Raw genomic sequence first — 13186 nt, 5'->3', positions numbered from 1 at the left:
CGCTTGTGACAGAGATACGTCACAACGCCCTCCCATTGTGACGCAAGCGGCTCGTTTGCCAATCAGGTTGAGTTAGAAAATTAACCCCTTCACCCCCTTTTTATTTTCTTTTATACTGAAAAAAATATATTTTTTACAATAACATATTTATTATTATTATTATTATTATTATTATTATTATTATTATTAAATCGGTAGATCCCATTGAGATTTTTTTTACGACTTTTCTTTTTTTTTCAAAAATAAGATATTTTTTCACAGCTTACAAAGCCACACATATATATATATTTTTTTTAAAAAAAATGTGTTTTATTTCATGACACAAAACCAGCCGGTACAGCACAGTACAAGAAAGAGCAAAAATAACAACAAGATCATTCTGTAAAATAAATAATATATTGTATATTTAAAAAACTAAACACTGAAATGGCATCTAATAGAAAATACATGACAGATATTTACATAACTTGTAGATTTGCACAGAGAGAGCGCTTGTTTTTATAGTGTGCCTGTAAACTGCACTTGCTGGTCAAACTCTACTGCATATGAATTACATTGTGTTTGATTGGGGGGGTTTTGTATAGCAGACAGTGCCTCTGGTGGCTGGAAACAGACATTACAATATCTCTGAAAAATAATTTTCCATTGCATACAATACCATTGCAGAGCACGTCAGCAACGTAGCTTTTTTTTTTACCATAGGACACAGTGCGACCTAGTGGACATATATTATAACTGCAGTTTTTATTATTATTATTATTATTATTATTATTATTATTATTATTATTATTATTATTTTTAATATAAGTCTGAACCATTTAAAATGTCTTTCATTTTTAAAAAAAATATTATTATTTATTTCTTAGCAGACGCCCTTATCCAGGGCGACCTACAATTGTTACAAGATATCACATTATTTTTACATACAATTCCCCATTTATACAGTTGGGTTTTTACTGGAGCAATCTAGGTAAAGTACCTTGCTCAAGGGTACAACAGCAGCGTCCCCCCACCTGGGATTGAACCCACGACCCTCCGGTCAAGAGTCCAGAGCCCTGACCGCTACTCCACACTGCTTCCCACTTGATAAAGTAAGTCAGTCTGAACGTTTCAATTTATTGTCCACCAGGTGGCAGCACAAACAGCAAAATGTCTGCATTGATTTCTATGCATCTCAACGGCGAGCCCCATTCAGCTGGACAGCATGTCCACGCTCCCGCGACTGTAGCTCGGGTTGGCCAATCCCATCGCGTCTCTGCCGGTTCGCCTGTTGGCACGGCAACGCCGGAACGCCAGGACGCTGAGAGCTGCTGCCAACAGCACCACAGCGCCCCCTGCCAGCCCGGCGTACAAATACAAGCGGTTCGGGGGCCGCAGCTCGTAGTCTGAGCAAGCCGAAGAGGCGCCGGAATCAGCCGAACCGGAGTTCACCTTGTTAACGGCCCGAACGCAGATGTGGTACGTCAACCCGGGCTCCAGACCGTCCAGAACCGCGGCCCTGACCCGGTTTCCAAACTCAGCAGTCCGCCGCGGGTTGTCTGACCCGTCTCCCTTCCCTCCTCCTCCTGCGGTTTTGCTCCCGTAGTAAGAGATCTGGTAGCGGTCCACCTCGGACGCCGGGGCGCACCAGTGTACCAGAATCGCCGCCGGGTCTTGCTGGCTAACCTCCCGAAAACTGGGCGGCTCCGGGGCCACGCTGGCCGAAGTGACGCCGGGACACAAACACGGACTGTCCCGCCTCAGCTCGTCGCACGGGACCTGACCGTCTCTGCAAGGGTCGTAGTCGCATGGCGATGGGGGCGGGGCGGGGGGCGGGGTTTGGAGAGAGACCCCGCCCCCGGGGGAGGAGTCACCCTCCCCTTCGTCTTCGTAGTCTCCTCCGAACTCGACCAGGATGCGGCGCAGGAGGGTGGTGGGCCGGGCCGTGCTGTTGGTCGCGGGTTCGGTTGCGATGCTCTCCGTCCGCAGAGAAAGGAGGGCGAGGGTCAGAAACAGCGGGCAAGCTCTGAGGAAGTCCCGGATCGGCATTGTAATATCTGAAAACAAAGGAAAATAAATAAATACCAATTATTATTATTATTATTTTGTGCACCTAAATTTGAAATAAAATCTAGCTCAGTTTTCATTTAGTATTATTTATTTCTTAGCAGACGCCCTTATCCAGGGCGACTTACAATTCTTACAAGATATTACATTATTTTTACATACAATTCCCCATTTATACAGTTGGGTTTTTACTGGAGCAATCTAGGTAAAGTACTTTGCTCAAGGGTACAGCAGCAGTGCCCCCCCCACCTGGGATTGAACCCACGACCCACCGGTCAAGAGTCCAGAGCCCTAACCACTACTCCACAACTAGCCCTGCCCTAACTAGGATCAAGCAATACTGTCAGACGCGTTTCAAACCTCACCTCGCTGGCTTGAGCTCCTGGAGGCTGGCAGAGACCAGCAGCTCTTCATATAGTTTGAAATCAAAGAGGCACACAGCCAGCAATTCAAACCTGCTTCGACATGCACAGCGAAAAAACAAACACGCTGTCCTCGGGCTGAGTGAAGTCTTTATAACACTGATGAAGGCACTGGAGCCCAAACGCTGGTCTGCTTGACTCGGTCTCTTCTAGTTTCAGTAATAACACTGATGAAGGCACTGGAGCCCAAACGCTGGTCTGCTTGACTCGGTCTCTTCTAGTTTCAGTAATAACACTGATGAAGGCACTGGAGCCCAAACGCTGGTCTGCTTGACTCGGTCTCTTCTAGTTTCAATAATAACACTGATGAAGGCACTGGAGCCCAAACGCTGGTCTGCTTGACTCGGTCTCTTCTAGTTTCAATAATCACACTGATGAAGCACTGGAGTCCAAACGCTGGTCTGCTTGACTCGGTCTCTTCTAGTTTCAATAATCACACTGATGAAGGCACTGGAGCCCAAACGCTGGTCTGCTTGACTCGGTCTCTTCTAGTTTCAATAATAACACTGATGAAGGCACTGGAGCCCAAACGCTGGTCTGCTTGACTCGGTCTCTTCTAGTTTCAATAATCACACTGATGAAGGCACTGGAGCCCAAACGCTGGTCTGCTTGACTCGGTCTCTTCTAGTTTCAATAATAACACTGATGAAGGCACTGGAGCCCAAACGCTGGTCTGCTTGACTCGGTCTCTTCTAGTTTCAATCACACTGATGAAGGCACTGGAGCCCAAACGCTGGTCTGCTTGACTCGGTCTCTTCTAGTTTCAATAATCACACTGATGAAGGCACTGGAGTCCAAACGCTGGTCTGCTTGACTCGGTCTCTTCTAGTTTCAATAATCACACTGATGAAGGCACTGGAGCCCAAACGCTGGTCTGCTTGACTCGGTCTCTTCTAGTTTCAATAATCACACTGATGAAGGCACTGGAGCCCAAACGCTGGTCTGCTTGACTCGGTCTCTTCTAGTTTCAATAATCACACTGATGAAGGCACTGGAGCCCAAACGCTGGTCTGCTTGACTCGGTCTCTTCTAGTTTCAATAATCACACTGATGAAGGCACTGGAGCCCAGACGCTGGTCTGCTTGACTCATGAACCCTATCAGATGTATACAAGCATTTTTACAGTTACAATAATATTTGAATTATTTAAAACATCCTCACTCACCTTACGGGGAATATCGCTGCAATTCAGATGAGCTTCACTTTAATATATATTCTCTCTTTCCTTCTGTCTTTCTTTCTTTCTCTCTCTCTCCCCTCTCTCTCTCCCCTCTCTTTTAAAGCTTGCTAACCCCGCCTCCCCTCCCTAGCCCCTCCCCCTCACAGCCAGCCCGCCCTCACTCTCTCACACTCATGCATTCCCCAGCTCTCAGTAATGCAGCATGGCCCTGCTGTTCCTTATAAGGCTCTCTCATTGTGAGGCTGTGTGAGCCGCGCCCCGTTACTCAGAGCAGCGCCTCTCTGTGTTTCTGCCTCTCTTCATTTCCACTGTGATTAATGGACAAGGGGGGGATCGGAATTTCCGGGGATTACTTCCAAACCACCAAATTCTGAATGGATGATTGAGCAGAGACACTCACACACACACACAGACAGACAGACACACAGACACATATACAGACACACAGACACACACACACAGAATCATATACAGACAGACAGACAAAGAGACAGACACACACACACACACACACACACACACACACACACACACAGACATACACAGACACACACACAGACACTCGCTAGGTATGTTACCTGCTGAAACCTGTCATGGCCCCCCTCCTTGGTAAGCTGGGTTCACAGAGAGTCCTGCAGCTGCTAATCCACAGAGCCAGGAGTCCACCCTCAGATCTGTGTGAGAGGTGAGCCGCTGTGTGAGTGAGCGCCTGAGCCCCTGAACCCCTGAACCCCAAACCCTGCACTGGAATCAGAGCCACGCACTTCACACAGAGAGGGGTCCTCTGAGTGTGTGTCTTGTCAGTGTGTGTGTGTGTGTGTGTGTGTGTGTGTGTCTGTGTGTGTGTCTGTGTGGGTGAGTGTGTGTGTGTGCGTGCGTGTGTGTCTGTGTGTGTGTGTGTGTGTGTGTCTGTGTGTCTGTGTGGGTGAGTGTGTGTGTGTGTGTGTGTGTGTCTGTGTGGGTGTGTGTGTGTGAGTGTGTGTGTGTGTGTGTCTGTGTGGGTGTGTGTGTGTGAGTGTGTGTGTGTGTGTGTGTGTGTGGGTGAGTGTGTGTGGACTGCGCTGTCATATGATTTGTTTTTTCCATAATGAGCTCGTCCTAAATAATCAGACCCCCCCCCCCAGCGTTCATGCTGCTCCCGGGCCTGTAGAAACAACTACAGTGTGGAGGCGTGGAGCCGGGCTGTCAGGACACAACGAGGCCGATCCCATGTGGGAGTAACGTCACCAGCGTTCCCAGGAATGAGCCTCTATGGAAAGAAAATGAACAAGACGTTGCCTGGATACCCCGACAGCAATTCAAAGAGACGTGTTTAAAAAAACACACAGGGTTACAAACTCACACTCACCCTACTGCTGCTGCACCCAGTCCTGGGGTTCAGAGCTCCCCTCAATGAAGTCTAGTATTATTATTATTAATATTGAAATGATCAGGAGCCAGGAGTTTGAGCAGGGTTAGAAACTCACACTAGCCCTGCTGCTGCTGCTGCTGCTGCTGCTGCACCCAGTCCTGGGGTTCAGAGCTCCCCTCAATGAAGTCTAGTATTATTATTATTAATATTGAAATGATCAGGAGCCAGGTGTTTGAGCAGGGTTACAAACTCACACTAGCCCTGCTGCTGCTGCTGCTGCACCCAGTCCTGGGGTTCAGAGCTCCCCTCAATGAAGTCTAGTATTATTATTATTAATATTGAAATGATCAGGAGCCAGGAGTTTGAGCAGGGTTACAAACTCACACTAGCCCTGCTGCTGCTGCTGCTGCTGCACCCAGTCCTGGGGTTCAGAGCTCCCCTCAATGAAGTCTAGTATTATTATTATTAATATTGAAATGATCAGGAGCCAGGAGTTTGAGCAGGGTTACAAACTCACACTAGCCCTGCTGCTGCTGCTGCTGCTGCACCCAGTCCTGGGGTTCAGAGCTCCCCTCAATGAAGTCTAGTATTATTATTATTATTATTATTAATATTGAATGATCAGGAGCCAGGAGTTTGAGCAGGGTTAGAAACTCACACTAGCCCTGCTGCTGCTGCTGCTGCTGCACCCAGTCCTGGGGTTCAGAGCTCCCCTCAATGAAGTCTAGTATTATTATTATTAATATTGAAATAATCAGGAGCCAGGAGTTTGAGCAGGGTTACAAACTCACACTAGCCCTGCTGCTGCTGCTGCTGCTGCACCCAGTCCTGGGGTTCAGAGCTCCCCTCAATGAAGTCTAGTATTATTATTATTAATATTGAAATGATCAGGAGCCAGGAGTTTGAGCAGGGTTACAAACTCACACTAGCCCTGCTGCTGCTGCTGCTGCACCCAGTCCTGGGGTTCAGAGCTCCCCTCAGACAGGACCGGGCGGTGTGTGGGTGTGGGTGGGACGGTTTGAGTCATTCCTTATAGGAACATGTCAGAGCTATGGGATGCCAGCAGCGCATGCTGGAGCAGGTGAGAGTCACTGTAATGGTTTTACTGGCTCTGTGTGTCTGAGCTGGCTGATAACGAGGTCAGATAGACCGGGGGGAGGGAGAGGCTTGCTGTCTAGCTGTCTAGCCCTGCTGCTGTAGACAAAACTATCATGAATAAAATAATTTCATAAAAAAAAGAAAATCAGACACCCAGACAGACATGTGGGTGGCACAAAGGCACAGAACTGAAAATGATTGTTTTTCGTGACTCGCTCAGGGTCACACGCGCACGCATGCACGCACACACACACGCACGCACACACACACACACACACACGCACACACACAGAGTGAGTCAGTGGCTCAGCCGGGATTTGAACCTCCTGATATCGAGACCCCTTTTCAATAAGCGCTGGAGCTCCAACATGCGATCAGCATAGAATTAAACACGAGCAACTGAGTGTGTGAGAGAGAGAGAGAGAGAGAGAGAGAGAGAGAGAGAGAGAGAGAGAGAGACGGAGAGAGAGAGAGAGAGGGAGAGAGAGAGAGAGAGAGAGAGAGAGAGAGAGAGAGAGAGAGAGAGAGACAGAGAGAGAGAGAGAGAGAGAGGGAGAGAGAGACAGAGACAGAGACAGAGAGAGAGAGAGAGACAGAGAGAGAGAGAGACAGAGAGAGAGAGAGAGAGAGAGAGAGAGAGAGAGAGAGAGACAGAGAGAGAGGAGAGAGACAGAGAGAGAGAGAGAGAGAGAGAGAGAGAGAGAGACAGAGAGAGAGAGAGAGAGAGAGACAGAGACAGAGACAGAGAGAGAGAGAGACAGAGAGAGAGAGAGAGAGAGAGGGAGACAGAGAGAGAGAGAGCGAGAGAGAGAGAGAGAGAGACAGAGACAGAGACCGGAGAGAGAGAGAGAGACAGAGAGAGAGAGAGACAGAGAGAGAGAGAGAGAGAGAGAGAGAGAGAGAGCAGCAGCAGCAAGATGAGCTCTTAATTTAAACTAAAAAAATGTTAATCTAGAGTAAATTTAAATTGTGAGAATTAAGAATATAAATCAGTAAGAACAAATAAAAAACAAATGGAAAACTTTTACTACAGAAATAAGACATCCAGGAAAAAATTAAACAATTAAACAAGAAAGAAAGAAAGAAAGAAAAGAAAGAAAGAAAGAGAAAGAAAGAAATAGAAAGAAAGCAAAAGAAAAGAACTGACCTGAAGAGGAAAAAGAAAAGAAATAAGACCTCCAGGAAAATTAAACAAGAAAGAAAGAGAAAGAAAGAAACAGAAAGAAACAGAAAGAAACAGAAAGAAAGAGAAAGAAACAGAAAGAAATAGAAAGAAACAGACAAATTGAAATAAACAGAAAGAAAGAAAAAGAAAAGAACTGAAGAGGAAAATAAAAGGTAAGCCTTTTTAATATAACAAATAACTAAAACCTAATAGCTAAAAACTCTCAGTCACTGAAAGCAGCTGAAACCGGTTGGTTTTTGGCAGTTGGTCGGAATGGATAAATGTATCAATTTAGCCCTGCAGAGTGGGAGGGGCCAGACTAGCAGTGTAATCCGATACCCTGATGAGGTCACCAGTGCAAAGGCAAAGAAGCTGTATAAGAACAAGCTAATGAAGGAGTCCCCAGAGACACTGATAACAGACTGCAGCCTGGCTGGGGGCAAGAGGACCAAAACCAACCTGCTGTTCTATACACAGCACCCCACTGCCTGGCACACAGCCCTCTGCACAGCACATAGTAATATCAAGCTGGGAGGGATTTGCAAAGGAAGGCAACTGCGTATAGGAGATGAAACTGACCTTGACAGCACAAGGCTCAGCATCAATGTGTTTTATAATGGCACTATTATGATTCAGGGAACTGAGGCCAGCCTAGAACTATTCGAGAAAGATTTCCAGGCTCTAAAAGAACTGGCTGAGAAGGAGAAAAAAAATCCAGAGGTACTAGACCCAGAACAGCAGCCAGCTCCCCACACCGCAGACACAGCCCCCTGCAGCCCCCACACTGCAGACACAGCCCCCTGCAGCTCCCCCACTGCAGCCCCCCCGCACCCCCCCGCTCACCCCCAGACTGCCCAGCACAGTGCAGCACTTGAAGGAATGCCTCTCACTGCTGGAGGTGGAGTTTGCAGAATTCAAGGAGCTCACCCTGACCACGCTGACAGAGAACGACCTCGTGCAGCAGATAAGAGACGAGGTGAGGCAGGTGAGGAACGAGGCCAGGGCTTCCATCAGGGAGCTGGGAGCTGAGATGGGAGAGCTGCGGCAGGACAACGAGGCCCTGAGAAACGAGCTGGCCAAGCTGAGAGAGGAGCTGCAGCGCAAAGAGAGGAGCATACAGAGCCTGAGAGAGCAGCTACTCAGAGTCACACCTCCTCCCCCCCACCCAGAACAGCAACACCACAGCCAGCCCAAGAACACAGGAGCTACAGCAAGCAGGGCCTGTGTGACTGACACCGACACCGATACACACACCACATCATCCCACACACACACTGATCCAAACACATACCCCACTCCCCCAGCACACCCCGACAGTGAGACACTCCCCCCCCACCACACACACTACCCCCCACTCCCCCACCACACACACTGATCCAAACACACACCCCACTCCCCCAGCACACCCCGACAGTGAGACACTCCCCCCCACCACACACACTACCCCCCACTCCCCCCACCACACACACTGCCCCTCCCTCCCACATCACACACACTGCCCCAGAGACACAGACTCCCTCGAGTAGACAGGCTAATAAAATATACAGCTCCAAGGTAGCCATTCTTATCGACTCCAACGGGAAGTACTTGAACCAGCGAAGACTCTTCCCCAGCAGCCGGGTAGCAAAATTCTGGTGCCCAACTACAGAAAGGGCGCTCCAGCTGCTGTGCCAGTCGACCCTGAGAGACCCCGAGCACATTATCATCCACACTGGCACCAACGACCTGGGCTCTCAGGGGGAAGATGTGGCCGAGTCGGTAAGGAGAGTAGCGGAGAAGGCCACAAAGGAGTTCCCTGGTGCGAAGATAGTGATCTCCACCCTGCTGCCCAGAGAGGACGTCCCCCAGCACACTATTCAGAGGATCAACAGTGACATCTCCAGAGGCTGTGCCCTTCTGCCTAATGTCCACTTGGCACACCACCCCACCCTGAGCACGCTGCACCTGTACGACCATGTACACCTCGACCAGGAAGGCGTTAGGATCTTCGCCAAAAACCTAAAGGACACTGCCATGGGCCGAGACCCCCGCCAGCCACCCCCGAAACAGGAGCACACCGGACCACCACCAAGGACAGCGCAGCCCTGTGCTTACGAGGAGACCCCCCCAAGAACACCAGCCTCTGCAGCCTGGACACTGGCAGCACACACTACAACAGACCAGAAGAGCCCAGCCAAGCAGAGCCCAGCACCGAGGGACCCAGCCCAGCAGAGCCCAGCCCAGAGGGACCCAGCCCAACAGAGCCCAGCCCAGAGGGATCCAGGAACAGCAGCAGCTCCAGCACAGCAGTCAGACAGAGCAGCAGCAACACAGCTATGCAGCAGCTGCTTCCAAACCAAGGACCCTAGTCAGCTCTGAGATGGGGGGAGATACGGCAGCTCCTGAACTTAATTTTCAAAATCATGAGCTAAGTACACCCCACTCTAAATGTATTAGAAAAGAAATGTACAACTAATAATAATTAGAATAAGAAAATAATACAAATAATAAGAAAATACTTAATAGTGTAAAACATGTTACTGATTTATGTTCAATGTTTCTGACATTATATTTTATTCTAGATAATAATTATAAATAGCTTAAATTATAAATATGAGATCGCTTACAATTAGCTCCTGGAATATTCAGGGTTTGTGTTCGTCAGTGTTTGGGCTGAAGAGCACAGACCCTGAATTCATCAGAAATATAAATAACATAGATATAATTATTCTCCACGAGACGTGGTGCCGTGCTGATGTGTCCACTCACTGTCCCTCAGGCTACAGGGAGATTATAGTGCCCTCCCTGAAACACTCACACGTAAAACGTGGCAGAGACTCAGGGGGGATCATTGTGTGGTACAGAGAGGAGCTCACCGACTCTATTAGACCAATAAGAACAGGAGAGACCCACCTGTGGCTAAAAATGAGTAATAGCATTGTCACCCTGCCAAACAGATATCTACCTGTGTGCAGCCTACATCCCCCCATCGGACTCCCCTTATTACAAGGAAGACACCTTCCATGATCTCCAGACAGAGATCTGCCACTTCCAGGCCCAGGGAAGTGTGCTGCTCTGCGGTGACTTTAATGCCAGAACAGGCACTCTGCCTGACTTCATGAACTCACAGGGCAACAGCCACATATTCGGACAATCCCCTCTGTACCACACGCACATGACTACAAACAGGAATAGCCATGACAGTGTGGTAAAATAAAAATGGGAGACAATTATTGAATCTCTGTCAAGGCCTAGGCCTCTATATCATGAATGGCAGGATCAGAGGGGACTCTTTAGGTAGGTTTACATACAGCTCAGCTCTTGGTAACAGTGTGGTGGACTATGCCATCACTGACCTGGACCCCTCCTCTATTAATGCATTCACTGTCAGACCACAAACCCCCCTGTCAGATCACAGCCAAATCACTGTGTTCATAAAAAGAACAGAGCAGATCAACAACACACAGACACAGCCCTGTAAGCTGTACAATCTAAACCATTCCTACAGATGGGCTCCAAACAGCACAGAAATATACAAAGAAGCAATTGGCACCAATGAAATAGAAACCCTAATACACACATTTCAAAACACACAGTATCAACACACAAAAACAGGAGTAACTCTGGCTGTAAAAGATTTGAATAACATATTTAGAAAAGCAGCAGAAAAATCTAAATTAAAAATAGTAAATCGGAAAAACAACCAAAAGAATAAATTCAAAGAAAAGTGGTTTGATGAAGAATGTAAAACTAGAAGGGAAAAACTAAGACAGCTATCCAATCAAAAACATAAAGATCCAGACAGCCCAGATTTACGCCTCAGATACTGTGAGGCACTGAATCAATACAAACACACTCTAAGAAATAAAAAACAAGACCATATTAATAAACAACTCAGCGAAATTGAGGAGTCAATAAACCAAAATCATTTTTGGGAAACCTGGAACAACCTAAATTCAACAAAAAAAGAAGAATTGGCCATCCAAAATGGAAACATTTGGAAAAAACATTTTGAAAACCTTTACAAAGAAATACAAAACAAAGAACAAAAAACTCAAAATGCCATTTGTGAAAAACTAAAAAATTTAGAATCCTGTATTAAGGACAATCAGAACCCCCTCGACACCCCAATCACGGTGGAGGAGCTGAGTGATAAACTCAAGGCCCTCAAATCAAAAAAAGCAAGTGGACCTGACAGCATCAACGCTGAGATGCTCAAACACAGCAGCCCCAAGCTGCAGGAGGCCCTGCTCAAACTCCTCAATCTTGTACTGAGAGCTGGGTATTTCCCTGAGACCTGGAACCAAGGGCTTATAACACCCATATATAAAAGTGGAGACAAATTCGACCCCAATAACTACCGGGGCATCTGTGTGAGCAGTAATCTGGGGAAGGTGTTCTGCAGTATCATTAACGCCCGGATACTGGCCTTCCTTACCGAACACAGTGTCCTGAGTAAGAGTCAGATTGGATTTCTACCAAAACACCGCACTTCTGATCATGTTTACACCCTACACACCCTAATCAATAAACACGTCCATCAAACTAATAAAGGAAAAATATTCGCTTGCTTTATAGACTTTAAAAAGGCATTTGATTCAATTTGGCATAAAGGACTATTTCTTAAACTTCTTCAAAGTGGTGTAGGGGGTAAAGTCTATGACATCATAAAATCGATGTACTCAGAAAATAAGTGTGGTGTGAAAATTGGCAACAAAAGAACAGAATTCTTCACACAAGGGCGTGGGGTGAGACAGGGCTGCAGTCTGAGCCCAACACTGTTCAACATATATATCAATGAGCTGGCCACAGTGTTGGAACGGTCTGCAGCCCCTGGCCTCACTCTACATGACACTGAAGTCAAGTTTCTGCTCTATGCAGATGACCTGGTCCTGCTGTCACCCACAGAGCAGGGGCTGCAGCAGAGCCTGGCACTGCTAGAGCAGTACTGTCAGACCTGGGCCCTGACAGTAAACATGAACAAGACCAGAGTCATGATATTCCAGAAGAAAGCCAGATCTCAGGGAAATAAGTACCACTTCACTCTAGGTAACACCACCCTAGAGCACACCAGCAGCTACACATACCTGGGTCTGACCATCAGTGCATCAGGGAGCTTTAACCTGGCAGTGAATGCACTAAAGGAGAAAGCACGCAGGGCTTTTTATGCCATAAAGAGGAGGCTCTACAATATAAATCCCCCCGTCAAAATTTGGCTCAAAATTTTTGAAAGTGTAATTCAGCCAATTGCTCTCTATGGCAGTGAAGTGTGGGGTCCAATCACCAACCAGGACTACACAAAATGGGACAAACACCCCACAGAAACCCTGCATGCAGAGTTCTGTAAAAACATCATGAGATTACAAAGAAAAACACCAAACAATGCATGCAGGGCTGAATTAGGCCTTTATCCATTGATTATTAACATCCAAAAAAGAGCATTAAAATACTGGATTCATCTAAAAACTAGTGATCCAAACTCACTCCATCATAAAGCCCTGCAATACCAAGAGCTCAGCCCAGAAAAGAGTCCCCTCAGCCAGCTGGTCCTGAAGCTCACTGAGCTGAGCAACACTGACATCAGTCAGCTTCAGGACAGCACTGCAAAAACAATTCCAATTAGTGTAAACCAAATTATAAAACACCTGAAACACTCCTATCTGGACCATTGGGATACAAATACTAAAACACAAAACAAACTAGAGTGCTATCGGACCCTAAATAGAAATTACACCCTGGCAGAATACCTGGTAACTGTCAGAAACACAAAGCAGAGGCAGATCCTGACCAAATACCGGCTCAGTGACCACAACCTGGCCATTGAAAAAGGCCGACAGAGGCAAACCTGGCTGGCCAGGGAGAACAGGCACTGTGGTCACTGTGAGACAGGAGAGGTCGAGACAGAGATTCACTTCCTGACACACTGTGAAAAATATAAAAACATA

General features: G+C 47.2%; 1 protein-coding gene across 3 annotated transcripts; it reads right to left on the bottom strand.

Annotated features, from left to right (window-relative positions):
• Positions 1–275: 275 nt before the first annotated feature.
• On the bottom strand, positions 276–6720 carry LOC131734378 (LRRN4 C-terminal-like protein). Of its 3 annotated transcripts, none has more exons than XM_059021347.1 (2): positions 2412–2868; positions 276–2036 (listed from the first exon to the last, which is right to left on the bottom strand). In XM_059021347.1, exons 1-2 carry the CDS (start codon positions 2458–2460, stop codon positions 1192–1194), a joined length of 894 nt encoding a protein of 297 aa, XP_058877330.1. In that variant the 5' UTR covers positions 2461–2868; the 3' UTR covers positions 276–1191. The 3 variants fall into 3 exon arrangements, with proteins under 3 accessions (XP_058877330.1, XP_058877331.1, XP_058877332.1); XM_059021348.1 differs by lacking the exon at positions 2412–2868 and adding an exon at positions 4227–6720 and having other exon boundaries at positions 277–2036; XM_059021349.1 differs by lacking the exon at positions 2412–2868 and adding an exon at positions 3634–3719 and having other exon boundaries at positions 277–2036.
• Positions 6721–13186: the final 6466 nt, after the last annotated feature.

Source organism: Acipenser ruthenus, unplaced genomic scaffold (genome assembly GCF_902713425.1).
Source record: "Acipenser ruthenus unplaced genomic scaffold, fAciRut3.2 maternal haplotype, whole genome shotgun sequence".
Classification (NCBI taxonomy): Eukaryota; Metazoa; Chordata; class Actinopteri; order Acipenseriformes; family Acipenseridae; genus Acipenser; species Acipenser ruthenus.
Note: the sequence above shows the minus strand (reverse complement) of the source record. Positions and strands in the feature narration are given on the sequence as shown.